The sequence below is a fragment of the Tinamus guttatus genome, unplaced genomic scaffold, assembly GCF_059628265.1.
Source record: "Tinamus guttatus ecotype Peru unplaced genomic scaffold, ASM5962826v1 Tinamus_guttatus_pri_ptg000115l, whole genome shotgun sequence".
Lineage (NCBI taxonomy): Eukaryota > Metazoa > Chordata > Aves > Tinamiformes > Tinamidae > Tinamus > Tinamus guttatus.
The window spans coordinates 3,042,006-3,056,212 of record NW_028288649.1 but is presented as its reverse complement, the minus strand read 5'-3'; the positions used below and the strand labels follow the sequence as shown (position 1 = coordinate 3,056,212).

Here is a 14,207-nt window from a genome sequence, read left to right as displayed (position 1 = left end):
AAACTGCACCTGTCATGGGAAATACAGCACCTATATGTGACCTGCTAGATCTGTGGCCAACAACAGTGACGTCGGTGTCTGTGTTTTACACGTCTCTCGTCCTACACCAGTGCTGAGTTGTGCTGGGGCTCACAGGAGCATCACACTTTGATGCTTGCCCAAAAGCAGGAGTTTGCCTTGTGCTGTTTACCTGGCCTGGATGAGGACACTGCTCTTGCCCAACTGTGCAAAAAGGACGAGATACCCTGGACATTGCCTGCTGCCCACAGACCACAGGGAGAGGTGAAATACCAACCTCAGCAATGGCAGGGGGAATCCAGGCCCAACTTGCACAGGAAACCTGCTCACGCAGGGGTGAAATAACCCCGACAACGCCCTGCTAAGGCTGAGGTAAGCGAAAACTGAAGGTAAAATGGTGACTTGAAATCAGGAACAGCTGGAAAAATGGTTTTTCAGCCCAGACCATGGGTGAGCTTGGGTCTCTTCTGGGACCTGCAGCGACTGTGCAGCCACCTGCGCTGGGCAGCCACCTGCGCTGGGCAGGGTTGGGGCCATCCTCGCCCAGGGCCACGGCGGCCACACCATGGGGCGCTGCATTCCCGTGCACCCGCGGGGGAGCGTGACTCAGAGCAGGACGCGCGTGACCCGCCCGCGGCCCCGCGGCCCCGCGCGGCGGAAGTTCACCGGCGCCTCGCGAGCCTCAGGGGTTTCGCTAGGCAGCCGAGCATGGAAATTTCCCACCGCGGATCGCGCGGCGCAGAGGTCTTCGCCTTCAGCCGAAGGGCGCTCAGATCCGAAGAGGGGGGAAGCAGTAACGGAAGTCAGACATGAGGCTTGAGGGGACTGCCCTGGGGCACAGGTCCCAGGGAGCGCTGCCCTTGCGAGGAGCAACCCTCTCTCCTTCCCCTCTCCCGGCTTGCTCTTCCAGTGTCAGTTTTTCTTTCTTTTCCGTATCGACGGTCAGTTTGGAGCGGCTCATGTAGGACACCTGCTTCCTGCGCGAGAGCCCGGTGGGGGCTCCGTGTGGGGGACCCTGGGACCACAGGAAAGCTGCACAGGAGAGGAGCTCTCCGCCCGGAGCAGACCATGACTAAGGTTTGCACACTTATTTTTGGGGAGTTATCAGCGTAGGCGGTAACATGGAGGGGAATTAAGGCTTTAGCGCGACAGAAAGGACTAAGGATTGATGGGGTCTATGCTGGACTGGGGTCAGAGCTCGGCATCCAGGCGGCAGCACTTCCAGGCCAGCTCAGCCGGCACATCCTCGTCCCTCAGGCAAGCCTGGACTGTGGTGGGATCCCAGCCCCGTCCCCCTTGGTGGAGGTCTGGGCCGAGCCTTGGGTCCAGATGCCACAGGGGAAGTGCATTGCACCCCCTTCTCCCGCTCCACTCCCCTCCCAAAACTGGGAATCTGGGAGGTCCTTCTGGCTGGAAGACGTGATTTCCTCACCCCAGTGTCACATACTCCTGGCAGAAGAGCATGGAAATCCCCACTAGCAAAGCTGTCCTCTGCTCTTTTTGGACCAAGGCTGGCTCTGTTCCAGATGTCAGGGCCCACTCGCGTGCCCGCACACATGGCAAACACACCACTGCACCTTCAGGTGGGCTTTTGGTCTCCGTATCTCCGCCGGCATGAGGGACAAGGCTGTGCGACAACGCGAGCTGGCTGCAAGCACAGCCTTCAGCCGCAGGTGCTTCCCAACATTCCCACTTACCCTTCTAGCTCCATTCAGTGACTGGCTCCTTGCAGGTTAAGGAACTCCCTGGGGATTGTGAAAATAAGAAAGGTTATTTGTTCTTTCCCGAAACACATGAAAACAGCTTGTGTATATGGCACACAAAACTGGACTGCACAGGCTGGCAAGAAACCGTATGTTTTTCCCCCCAGTATGTGCACTAGTGCCTTTATGCAGTGGAGTTTCAACCTCTGCGCAAACAGAGCTTGACACAAGTCTCAGAAAAAGAAACTTTATTACACATACAGTAAAAAATACATGCATCTTTTACTGTTTCCTTCCCTAAGGATAATGTAAAAAGCAAAAATCTCGATAAAGATATACAAAACTACAGCCTCTTAAATACACCTATGCAGATTCCATATCTTAGCAAAAAAGAAGAGTGCTGAACCTAGTACAAAGCTCGTTTTTATCAACATGCTTTAATGTTTAATGTACAAAGAAAGTAATTTCTTCTCAAAGGAAATAATTACTAAATGTCAAACGAGATTAAATTGGTAATTTAAATGAAAGCCTCCCATATTATATAGTATATTAAAACTAGCAGTGTAAGTCCCAGAGGTGTACGGTTGGCACTGGCAGCACAGGCAATGCAGCATCTTGAAGACAAGAATAGGGATGAGCAACAACCATGCGGTGCCGTCACAACCTCGTGTCATTTGTGCTGTTTCGGCGCAGATAGCGGCACGTCCAAAGCCCTAGAGAAGTTGCTGGGGGTATCCCAGCACCCCGCTGCTAAGAAACTCTATCGTCACTAATGCAAAGAGGAAAGTCTCAATCAAAATTTCCTTATCGTTAAGTCTGACCTTCAATTACTCTCTGTCTTAGTGGTTCCAGGTCAACTTTCTGACCATAGCAAAAAGACCAGCAGTTCATTCGGCCAGTGGTTTGTATTTTGTGTTTTCGTTTACTGTAGCTGCTCACTATAATACGTAGCACAATATCCTTGGCAGAGAAAATTCAAAGCTTTTAAATAGTTTTTTTTTTTTTTTTTATTGCGGTGTGATTTGCTAATGCAGAGACCACACAAGAATCCCATATCAAAATATGGGCTGTGAGATATAAAATGTACCTGGTTGCATGTTAAAAAAAGGAGAAAAATCAATCTAGTTCTTCTATGACCACTTCATGAACATCAAAGACCAGCTTTCGTTTGCAACAAGAACAGTCTGTTCAGCAGAACGAGGTTACCCCTGCGCACACACCCCCACACACAGGACACCATTCACATATCAGAGGCTAAATAAAATATCGCAAGAGCTAAGACTGCTTTCGCTCACTCCTGCGGAAATTTGGAGTCTGACTGTTGCGTTGAAGGGCTATTTTGAATTTTAAATGATGCAGTCAAGCACTGGCCTGAAGTGATTATGGAACTGATCGTGACTCTGACTTGACTCAGATGTAGACTCTTCTAGAAGAGCTCTGGTGAAAGGACTTCAGCATTTTTCGTAAGTGGTGTAGAAATGGAGAGGGCTTTCGTGTTCTACAACCTCTGGACGAGAAGCTGACAGAAACAGTAAAATAAGGCCAAAACTCTTTCCTTATATTTTTTACGGATGGGAGCAGTGGTTTGTCCTGCTGGCTGCGGAGGTGTTGCCGAGGTGGCCGGGCTCATCGTTTCCCTGAGGGGCTTGTTATTTCAGGCTGTGGTTCAAGCCACAGATGGGCTGGGCATTTACAGCTGTCCCAAAGGCTGCTTTTATCCTCTGTCAGCCCTGCGTACACTTAGTGTCTCTCCGTTTGCTTCACACTCAACGTTTCACTTCCTTTCAGCTAGGAAACCAGGCTCAGTCCTGCCAGGCCCCCACAGGCCAGGGTGTGCAAGGAGCCCCGGCACCCTCTGCTCCCACTGGCACTGGCGGGAGGCCTGCGTGCACCGCCCCTTGCAAAACTGTGTCCTTCTGCTGAGAGAGCCTTTGGGGTTCACAAACGGTGTCCAAGAGCCAGCAACGGGAGCAGAGGGCAGCAGCTTACATGAGGGCTTGGCACGAGGGGGGCATGACCGACACGTTCAGGTGGGTGCTCAGGGTCAGGGAGCTCCTCACGCGTCGCCTACCCAGCATGGCGAAGGACCAGTTTGAGCTGCGCTCCTGGCTGTCGCACGCGGAGGAGCTCTGCTCGTGGCCCCCATTCGGGCAGCGCGCGATGCGGCACAGCGCCCGGCGGAACCGCTCGCCGGCAAAGACGTAGAGGAAGGGGTTGAGGCAGCTGTGCAGGAAGGCGAAGCCCTGGGTGACCTGGAGGCTGATGTCCATGCGGTCGGCAGCCTGGCAGCTGAGCGTGGCACGGGTGTACGTGTGGAGGGTTTTCATGAGCAGAACACTGTTGTATGGGAACTGGGAGATGAGGAAAGCGGTGATGATGGTGGTGATGATCTTCAGTGACTTCTGCTTTTGGGATCTTTTGGCTTGAAGGAGGGTGTGGATGATAAGGGTATAACAAATCACCATGACAAGGAGCGGAAGGAAAAAGCCTATTGTGATTTTCAGAGCCAGGACAGTGACTCGGAAGGTCCTGTTGATGGTTGGCGGGTATGTCATTTTACAGGTTGTTATGTCGCCAACTCGCCTACTTTCGCTGTACACAATTTCTGGGATGCACAGGCTCACAGATGTCAACCAGACAGCCAAGCACATGAGTTTGCTGCGCAGGAGTCTTTTTTGCTTAGAATTTTTAGCTTTTGTTGCCTGGACAACGGTGATGTACCTGTCGAAACTGATACACGTTAGAAACAAGGTGCAGCTGTAGAAGTTGATCTTATACATGCTGTTGACGATTTTGCACATGAAACTCTTAAAGATCCAGCCATCAGAGGCTGCTTTGGCCCAGAAAGGGAGGGTGAAAAGCAGGAGCAGATCAGCAATGGCCAAGTGCAGCAGGTACCGATCCGTCATGCTCTTCCTGAAGCGGTACTTGCAGTAGACCAGCACAACCAATACATTTCCCACTGTGCCCACAGAGAAGATGAGCCAGAAAAACACCGGCAGGAAAGTTCTAGCAAACTGCCTGACCTGCCTCCTGTCACACATAAGGTCGGTGTCATTTAAAACATGTCCAGCCGGAGACATCACCGTGCTGTCATTCTTGTAATAATCCAGGCTAGTCCTGTCATGGTGGGTGACCTGTAAGGGAGCATCTGATAAGCTTATGTTGAAGAGGTGGCTCAATAAAGCATAAATTTGACCCTCTCCATCAGGTGTATTTTAAGATCCCCAGTATGTCTTTTTTTAGAGAGAGAAGCAAAAAGGCTCCTGGTAAAGAGTAGTGTGTTTCAACTGCTTGAATTGTGCCTGTGCCCAACACCTAAACATGTGGAGCCAGATGCCCTCATGCACTTACTGAGACGGCTACTACTCAGGCTCATCGTTCATCCGCAGCTTGGGGTCTGTTGAGCAACAAACTGCCTACCAAAGAGCTGTCCCCCACACTGGCCCACCTCATGATGGCAGGTGATGAGAGCCTTCCCTGTGTCAGACCATTTGCACCACTGCTGGTTTGGCAGCTAGATACGTCTAACAAATCCCATAGTCCCACCCATCATCCCATAATCTTGGACAGAGGTGGGGAACAGGCTTCGTGTTACTACAGAGGCAGAATGGCACTGTTGGCCCGGGAGAGCTAGAAACCTGAGGAGGGTGAAAAGAGTGGGGGGAAAAACAGTAAGATTGTACAGCAGCACAAGCGCATACTCACTACGCTTGGAAATGCCATATTCAAGCAATCTTGACTCAGTCTTGATGAAGGCACAGTAACCTGGAGAGGGAAGAGGGAGGGAAAGACAGTGATTTGAAATAGTTTAGAAACAGAACTATGAGTTTGGGTCTTTTGTAATGAGAAACAGCAGGAGGTCTCACAGCAAGTTTTCTGAACCAAACCTTGGTGTCAGCCCCAAGCCTGGACCCGTCCCTTTGAAATGAGGCTGACAGGTTGAAGAATGAACCAGACTAATTCATGTCGCTGGTCTGCGTTTCTTAGATGTTTCCATTTTGCTAATAAACTGGCAGAAAATATCCTTAACTCATTCAAGTTTACACTTAAGGACATGATCTTCAGCAGCTTCTCTCTGCTGTGCTGATGAAGTTGTTTGACTTGCTGTAGTCACTGCGATTTCACTTTTAATAAGATGTAGAGTCCCCAGTGCATGCATTGAAAAAGAAAGTCATGTGAAAGCACCAACACTTCTAAAAGATCCTTGAGAATAACCAAAATCTCTCTCAAATTGTCTAACAGCTAACAAGGAAAAACACCCGCCTTTTTTAGTGGGACTTTGCAGTTTTAAAATGCTTGCATCCTCTGAGTGACTGTTTTTTCCATCTGCTCTGTCCAGCCTGCAACATCTCTTTCCCATCTTCGCATTCAACTGCTGTGTCCACCCATGCTGGCCAGCAAAGCAGATCACTACGCTGCAGTATGCAAGAAAACCTGTATTATTTTATTGCTGCGAATCGTTTGAAGCCAGTCTACCACCAAAACACGTCACTGAGCCTGATGGACACGTAGTAGGTGATGTGCTTGGCACGCTGGGCACCCCTTTGCACGTGCCGGCGGCCGGGATGCAAGCCCAGTGAGATGCCAGGTGCTGGCCCCGCTCGCTCTGCTAGATTGGGGCAGTGAGCAGAGGGCTTTCCCGTGTCCTGCATTTTAGAAAACAGGTCAAACAACTGTGAGGCGGACGCGCAAACCTGGGCTCCCACCACGGCAGCAGCTGCACCAAATCGAACCTCTTCCAAGGGGAAATGGCCAACGTTCACGTTCTGGTTTCCCTTCAGTTTCTCACGTGCGCTGACTAAAAACACCTTCCCACAACGTTATTTGGGGTACGAATTAATCCAGCATTCAGTTCACCTGTGCACCCTTCGCTATTGCTAAGCCCTTAGTAAATTCACCAGCAAAGCCAGGGACGCAGCTGCTTTTAGGGACAGCGAACGTGTTTGTAGAAAGGCATTTGTGTTTTGGTCCCCTCTGGCCTTTGCTTGCTATGGGTGCTGAAGTGAACGTTTGCAGCAAATGGCTGTGGTGTTTGTGAATCTAGTAAAGGAATTTTTTAAGCAGTCGTTTTCATCCATTCAGAAATGATTTTGTTCCAAAAGCACCACTTTGGGGACTAACCCTTCAATTTTTTCCTCTTCATGAAGCAACTTTCATGAATATGAATTATTAAGGAGTGAGGTCTGCAACTTTTGCAATAAAAATCATTAGTCTGGGTAGAGAACATTTGCTTAAAAATAGATTAAGCAAATGAAACCAGTCATAAGTATGTGCATAAGTATTAATTCTTAAATTTTCTATCAAAATAAAAAACTATATGGAAAATTATGTTCATCCCTGAAGTTTCAAGTACAGCTCTAAATGCACTATTCTGCTCTTAGCATCTGTGCACTGTGCATAGTAGCTGAACTTGGAATATGCAACATTCGTAATTCGTAATTTCGTTTGCCTTCATTTTGAAGCAAACAACCCAAGGATAGCAAACAGCCAACTCCACTCAGAAGTTACACGAGCAAAAATACGTAAGCAGACTGAAAGCAATGGTCTGTATAAAGCCGACTGGTAAATGAGATGTGCCACAAGTAAATCCTAGGATGCAGAAATAAAGGGTGATCAATCACAGCCACGAAGACACCGCGTGCACAGGATGTTTGTGAGTCTGCAGAAAGCAGGGGAAACCGCCCGTCCCTGCAGGCGCCCGCGGAGCCCCGGGCAGCGCTGCCCCGTGGGGCTGCCCCGTGGGGCTTCCTCGCTCCCGCTCCAGGCCCGGCGGGACCCGCTGCCCTGGGTGCAGCGCCGCGAGCGCGCCGCGCCAGGGCACGTGCGAGTGACATGCTGGAAGCGCGAGCAGGGTTTGAGCCTCGGAGAGGCAGAGCGCACGCAACCCTCGCGCGTGCGGAGGACGCGGCGCGCTAAGCACAGCGGCAGCCGCGCTCGGCGTTCGGCTGCGCTGCTGTTGCTGCAGACGGAACAGCGATCGTCTCAACAATTTGAGCTTTGAGGTCTTTCGTTTCGGTGTCGCAGTGAGCATGGGATTTTTTCCTGTAATGCATTTCACAGCACCCTAAAAGCTGGCAAGCATTAGCCTATCCTTCGAGGCAGGGAGGGACAACGAACTAACGAGAATAAATCTGCTGTCTTTCCACTTATCTTTTGGCAATGATGCAGTTTAGGGAATCAGTGAACCAAGTGCATGGCTCCCCCTTCCCAGCCACAGGGCAATGCCAAAGCTGATGAGCTCTGCTTGCCAAAATTCGTTTGCTCAAAAACCCCTCAGGGAGCCAAAATCTCCTTCGAGCACCGCAGTTGTGAGAACTGCCCCGCGAGCGTCAGCCTCCCGGCGCAAAAACCACCTGTGAAACTGAGATATATCAGGTACAAATGAGTGGTGAGTGCGGCCAGCGACACGCTGTCATCCTGCCACCGGGACGCCTCCAGCGCCGCTTTGCAAAATGTAATTTTGCACCCAAAGGTGCAGAGTTTGGGGGTTGTTTTTTGCTTTCAGACCCACCTTATGTTGCAACAGAGGAAAAAAAAAAAAGTCACAGTAAAGGAGTGACTTTAATGATAAATGAGCTCTGTTTTCAAATAACCAATGTGTAAGCTGATTTTCTTTCTGCTGAAGGTGCACACGGAAAGCAAGCAGGGCCAGGCTCGCACACCCCGAGGAGAGAAGCAGGCACTCACCGGGCCGGGGCTGCAGGGAGGTGGGTCCCGCTCTCGCTCCCGCCGCTGCACGGGGTGCTGCTCTCTGCAGCACTGCTGAAGCTTTGGGCTTTTGTAGGCTGCGGTGGGTGTGGGCTCGCAGGACCCTAGCCTAACTAAACCTGTGGCAGCCTGTTTTTCTGTGGTTTGCATGGTTTAGGTGTTTCAAACACAGATGGCAATCTTCTCTTTTTTTTTTTCTTTCTTTTTTTTTTTGCCTTTATTTTTTTCTTTTTTCTTTTTTCTTCTTTCCTGGTAAGCTATTTCAAGAGCAAAGGGGAGACCTCCCCTGCTCAAATTTTGCAGCTCGCGTGCATGGGTTAGCACAGGGCAAATCCCGTCCCACTGAAAACACATGCAGGGGTGGGCGGGAATCACGGGACAAGAACGGGGCCTCTCCAGGGCCCGGCAGTGTCAGTGGGAGAGGCCGAGAAGGCAGCAAGGAGCTGTTGCTGAACCCTCACTGCACAGACAGCCCTGGCAGACAGGGGTGCCAAGCTCTTGCTCCAGCAGAGTTAGCACCTCTGGAGGTCCAGCTGACCAGAGCCAGGCTACAACATCTCCATGGTTCAGGCAAAATTAAAGTGTGGCACCTTCAGGATAAAGAGCCAGGGTCTTTATTCCTGCCCCAGGAACTGAGGAGAGAAAGGGAAGGGCTGAGGCTGATAACGCTAAGTCCTTGCTGTACATCTCATGTGACAAGCAATGGGAAGGAGCGTAGCAGGGAAAATCTTGAAGAGGAAAGCAAAGAGAATTTATAATAAATACATGAACTTGCTCATGGTATGTCTTCTTCCTGGCAGGCTAGCATGCAAATTTGCAAAGATTTAAATTCCCTTCTCTACAGGAAGTCAAAACACCATGTTTTTTGTGCAAGTGGTGGATGCCATTCAGCTGTGACTGATGCTGGTTTGACTCAAGCTTCAAGAGAATTTCAAGATCACAGTTCAGGTCCAGCTCTGCCTATCAAGATCATATCGGTTCAGACCAGGTTTCGTGTTGCGTTCATCTGTCCTTTGGCCCTATGGCCTCAACTCAGGTAGCAGGGGAGCTTCACGGCTGAGCGTGGAGGAGGCACAGTTCTCTCTTACGCCTTCCATTCAACTGCAAAATCTGCTCTTAGATTTCTGCATATCTTCTACATTGCTCATAACCTTGAAACTCTTCCTGAAAAACATGCCGATTTGCATGAGGTATCTTTGCATTGGATGTGCTCTCTTAAGAAATGGAGAAGCCTTATCTTTCTTATCCCTAACCCTCTAGCTAGCACGGGTCTGAGGCCAGTGTACGGGTGCCGGAGTGAGAGCTGGGCATGACTCGCTGGATATGCAGAGACTCTTCCCACTGCAGCAAATATTCCCCAACTATTGGGAGAACTCCCAAGTATCCTCTGCCATCAGACAGGTGCCATCAGCCCCAAAACCTTTTTTTCAGTGGTTTATTCACCATGTGTTTTATCTGAATACGAGATGCAGCTGGCCGCGTCCTCTCCATCCTGCATTTCATGTTCTGGACAAATAAGTCATTTCTCTCTTGAGCGCCGTTCCAGAGTGAAGAAACATCCCCACGCGGGGCTGGGCGACACGCGCTCCAAGGCGCCTCCTCAGCACCCGGCCTCCCTGCACGGGGGGCACCCACCACCACGCGCCGTGCTCCGCAGTGCCGAGGGCACCTTCGCAGAGGGAGCAGGAGACTGGCTCGGCGCCAGGCAGCTGTCCTGCCAGAAGGCTCCAGGTATTGCTTAACCTATCTTGCCCTCTTATTGCCAGATATTTTCAAATTTTTAATGCTTGCACCACTTTCTCTGCTCACGCCATCCTTGAGCGGCAGCAGTCATTTCCAAAAGGGCTCTGCCACCAGTGTTAGAACTGCAATTCTAAGTGCAGCCCCTACACAAGTCAAGGGCAAATTTCGTTTTGCATTGGTTTAGAGAGATAAAAGCCTCCTTGCTGGTCACTTAACTTACCTTTCCAGAAAGCATCAGGGACACGTCAGAAAGTTATTTTGAAGCAACGAATTCTGTGAATTTGCGGGAGGCTCTTCTCCATCTGGCCTCCCATCACTTTTCTGGAGCTTCAGCACTTTTTGAACTGTCAGAAGATAAATCTGTTTGTCCCGTTGGCAGCACTTGCGCTCTGGGGGCTCCTGGGGACACCTGGGCTTTCACTTCTCCCTGTCCCGGGTCCTCCTGGGGGAAAAGCCCCTGGGCTGGACCTCGCAGCAGGCACGGCTTTCTGAAAGCGTCTCTGGAATCCGATGGGGATTTCCACAGAACAGGATTTGCCTTCACGTAAGGCAAACGCTGCCTCTGTGATTCGCAGCCACCTCTTGCCAAGTGGCAGTGCCCATGGACAAATCCTCTGAGACCAGGCACTGCAGCATCCTGTGATTTCTTGTTAGTGAATTGGGGTCCTCAGGACCTTAACTAGGTTTAGCTTAATTTTCCTTAGAAGCAAAGGAGTGGGCACAACTTCACCTACCTTTTTGCACAGGCAGCTCCATTTTCCAAAGGGCTCCAGACAGACAAACCTTTGGAATAGAGCATGAGTGGTTGTTATTAATCCTGTTAATTACTTTTCAGCCATATGTCACTTAATAGGTGAGTGTCACTGGTGGCATTTTTGCTCACATCAGTGGGAACAGAAGCCCAACTAGGGTGTGAATATTTTGAATCTTCTAGACAAATTACTGCCTGCTAAATTACTCCCTGTTTGCTTCCATGCTTGATGCTGTCCATGGTTACTTAATTTCAAACCAAACCTAAAACTACAGCGAGGTCAGATCTTGGGATTCTAGTATGCATCGTGCAGCAACTTATGATTTCCCTCCAGCTCCCATAATAACGAGATTGAGTCTCTCCTTTCCTTGCAAATATATTTCACTAAGATAACTTGAAAATGTAAAACTTACAGGTTTAATGCAAGTGGGAAAATAAAAGAAACTATCATTTCTGGTGCCTTTTTTTAACATCTGGATGTTTAACACACGAGTCGGAGATGATTTTTTGAACTCTTCATTTAGCCCATGTATTAATGACAGAGATGTTATTGCTTCGATGCACAAATCAGGTGCTGTAAATATTTCGCCAAAATAGAACAAAATCTAGGGTTACACCCTTTTCTGCGGCTGACCTACAAGTTTCATTTTTTACAGCAAAAACTGCACTGTGCTTGCACTAAATCTGACTTAAACAATACCTCTCCGGAAAAAAAAAACACTTATTTTCCCCTCCACAAGTAAACATTAATCTGCTTCTCCAAGCAGGCTGTTTTTGCTGATTTAACAGTGCCTTATTTGGTCTGCTTTGGAGAGGATGTGACTGCGACTGGTTTGCCACCCTCTGCAAAGAAGGTATTTGCAATCTTGGAGATCAGTGTCCTATTGTATGTGACCAAATTATGTCATCTAGGAACAGTAAACTACTTCTGTATAGACTAAAACACACAAGTCAAGTCATAGAAATGTAGGACTGGAAAGAGGCAAAAATAAAATAAATCATATTGGTTATTCTCTTATTCTCCCTGAAGTGAGATGAGACTACTCCAGGTAAATGCTCTTATATCTTGAGCTCCCTTGAATAGGGTCCTATATCTGAAAGCAGAAAACAAATGACTACGTAATATCATTCCCATTCTAGGTATTCCCAAACACATGGGAGTTCCCAAGAGCATGAGTCTGTCGAGCTTTTCAGCATTTCTTTTTCCTTCAGTAACATGACTTCAGACAGATTACTTGCTTATGTATATTGTGCACAAGCGAATTGGCGTGGAGCACAGAACCTAATGCTAGGATTTACTTTTCTCAACAAAATCCATAATTGATCTGTTATTCCCATTTTTCAGCTGAGAGTACTGAAAATGCTCAAAAATGTTTGAGAGTTCAGGCATAAATTTTGAGGTGTTCATGACTTGCTCGGGGTTTTTTTAAGCGCACATCGTGTTTTTGTAACCCCTCCTCCTCCGACCCAATTGCAGGGGGAGGTGCACGCAGCACGTCTGTAAATCTGGTTTCAGGCATGGCGTGCAGAGTCTCTAGCAAACCAAGGCACATGCAGCCAGAAATGGCCGGCAAACCCGCTGGTTTGACTCCCTCCTGCTTCCCCAGGTCGCCCTCTGCTCTGACAAAGAGCCTCCACCCAACCTGACACATCCCAGCCATGGCCCCTCCATCGCCAGCATCGCCCGCTGCCCAGCTTGGTCCGTCATGTGCGCTGGGCAAGGCAGAGTCTTCGAGGAGGAGGAAAGAGAGTATTTCATCCAACCTCATTCTGAGCTCAGGCAGAACCTTTTTTTAAATGGAGCAAGCTGGAAAATTGGTATCATTTGATGGAAAGCCATCTCAAAGTGTTGCTTACCAAAATGTCCAAAAGAAACCCCTTGGATAGTTCAGAACTGTGTTTTCACACACAAACATTCTCCCCCAAAAAAAGAAAGTCAGCCAAGACATGAACCCTGACTGACACTTTCCCCGGGAAGGTTTTGGTTTAGTGTGGGCTTTACTCTGAGCATTGTCCCAACATGCACATATGCGAGAGTTGGTTTTTCCTCACTCTCTTGTACATCGGACATGGGCAGTGTCACTGTGTCACTAGGACCTAGTTTGCATGGTTGCTTTTGTAGGTAATGATCCACATCTGGGCATACCTTCCAAAGGAAGGCTGTACAGAGGCATTAATTTAGCAAACAGCTGTGCCACCCATAGCCGCTGCTTACCACTCCTTCCACCCGGCCCTGGTTTTACCTCTGGAAGAGCAGTCCCTAATCCACTGCGGGCCAGGACAGCCCGCTTAGATTGAGCAGCCACTGCAGGTAATGTGAGCCAGCTGGCTTTTCCTGAAGCTAGAACAAACTTCATCATTCTCGATCGCTTGTCATACCTGGGCTGGATCTATCATCAGACACATCTACTATTATCCCCAACCTTCAAAGCTGTCATCAGGAAACAGTATTTGCCTATGACTTAAACATTATTATCCAAGGACTTCAAAGTCTCTGTGTTCTTTATTTTCGCTTTTTAACATAAAAAACGTGGGACTCCTTGTCTGAGAACTAAGTTCAAGAAGTCACTTGATGACTCACTTCAGTTGTTACCACTTTTCCTAGCGCTTAGTCAGAGCTGTATTCCTCTGCTTCTGCCTGTACTTTTGACCCCTGAAGAAGATTTTCCTAGGAGTTCAGGCCACTATTATGTCAACAAATAACCAGAAAAAACTGTGAAGAAATGTCAGGTCTCAGAGAAGCCCAGTATGAAGAGACATAGAAGAGCACACATAGTCAGAGACAGCCTTGCAGGTGCTAAAGGAGGAGCAGCAAGAGAGTTAGATATTATCAATCTAACATTGAAGTAAAGGTTAGCTGTAACTTATTACACACCCTAATCTAAATCGATATTTGGTGTGTCATAAGGTTGCTAGAACTCTGTTTTGAGGGAAACAAAATCATTTCTTTGTGTGAGGCCCTTAAAAAGGGGTCCAGGGTTAAAGCAGGGAGACCTTGTCCCTCTATCAGCCTGACTCTGGTATGTTACCATCAGCATGAGGAGCTCGTCATCCTGGGAAAGAGTCAGAAGAAACCTCTTTTTTAGCAAAATGGTCACTCCACCACAGTGTTTGTGGTGCAGAGGTAGTGAGGAGGTAGGTGCAGCTTTCTGTAGGAGTTATGAAGCATCATAAAACTATTCCTCTCAGTGGGACCCCTGACAAACCTCATGGAAGGTGTGATAGCAACGAAACAGCCCGACTGGGGACTTGTGATAGGATCCCCAAGGAAAGACCCAGCC

General features: G+C 48.9%; 1 protein-coding gene across 1 annotated transcript; it reads right to left on the bottom strand.

Annotated features, from left to right (window-relative positions):
• Nucleotides 1-3,706: 3,706 nt before the first annotated feature.
• On the bottom strand, nt 3,707-5,177 carry CCR9 (C-C motif chemokine receptor 9). Its single transcript, XM_088521213.1, has 2 exons — nt 5,145-5,177; nt 3,707-4,858 (listed from the first exon to the last, which is right to left on the bottom strand). The coding sequence occupies exons 1-2, from the start codon at nt 5,175-5,177 to the stop codon at nt 3,707-3,709; spliced, it is 1,185 nt and encodes a 394-aa protein (XP_088377339.1).
• Between the last annotated feature and the right edge of the window lie 9,030 nt (nt 5,178-14,207).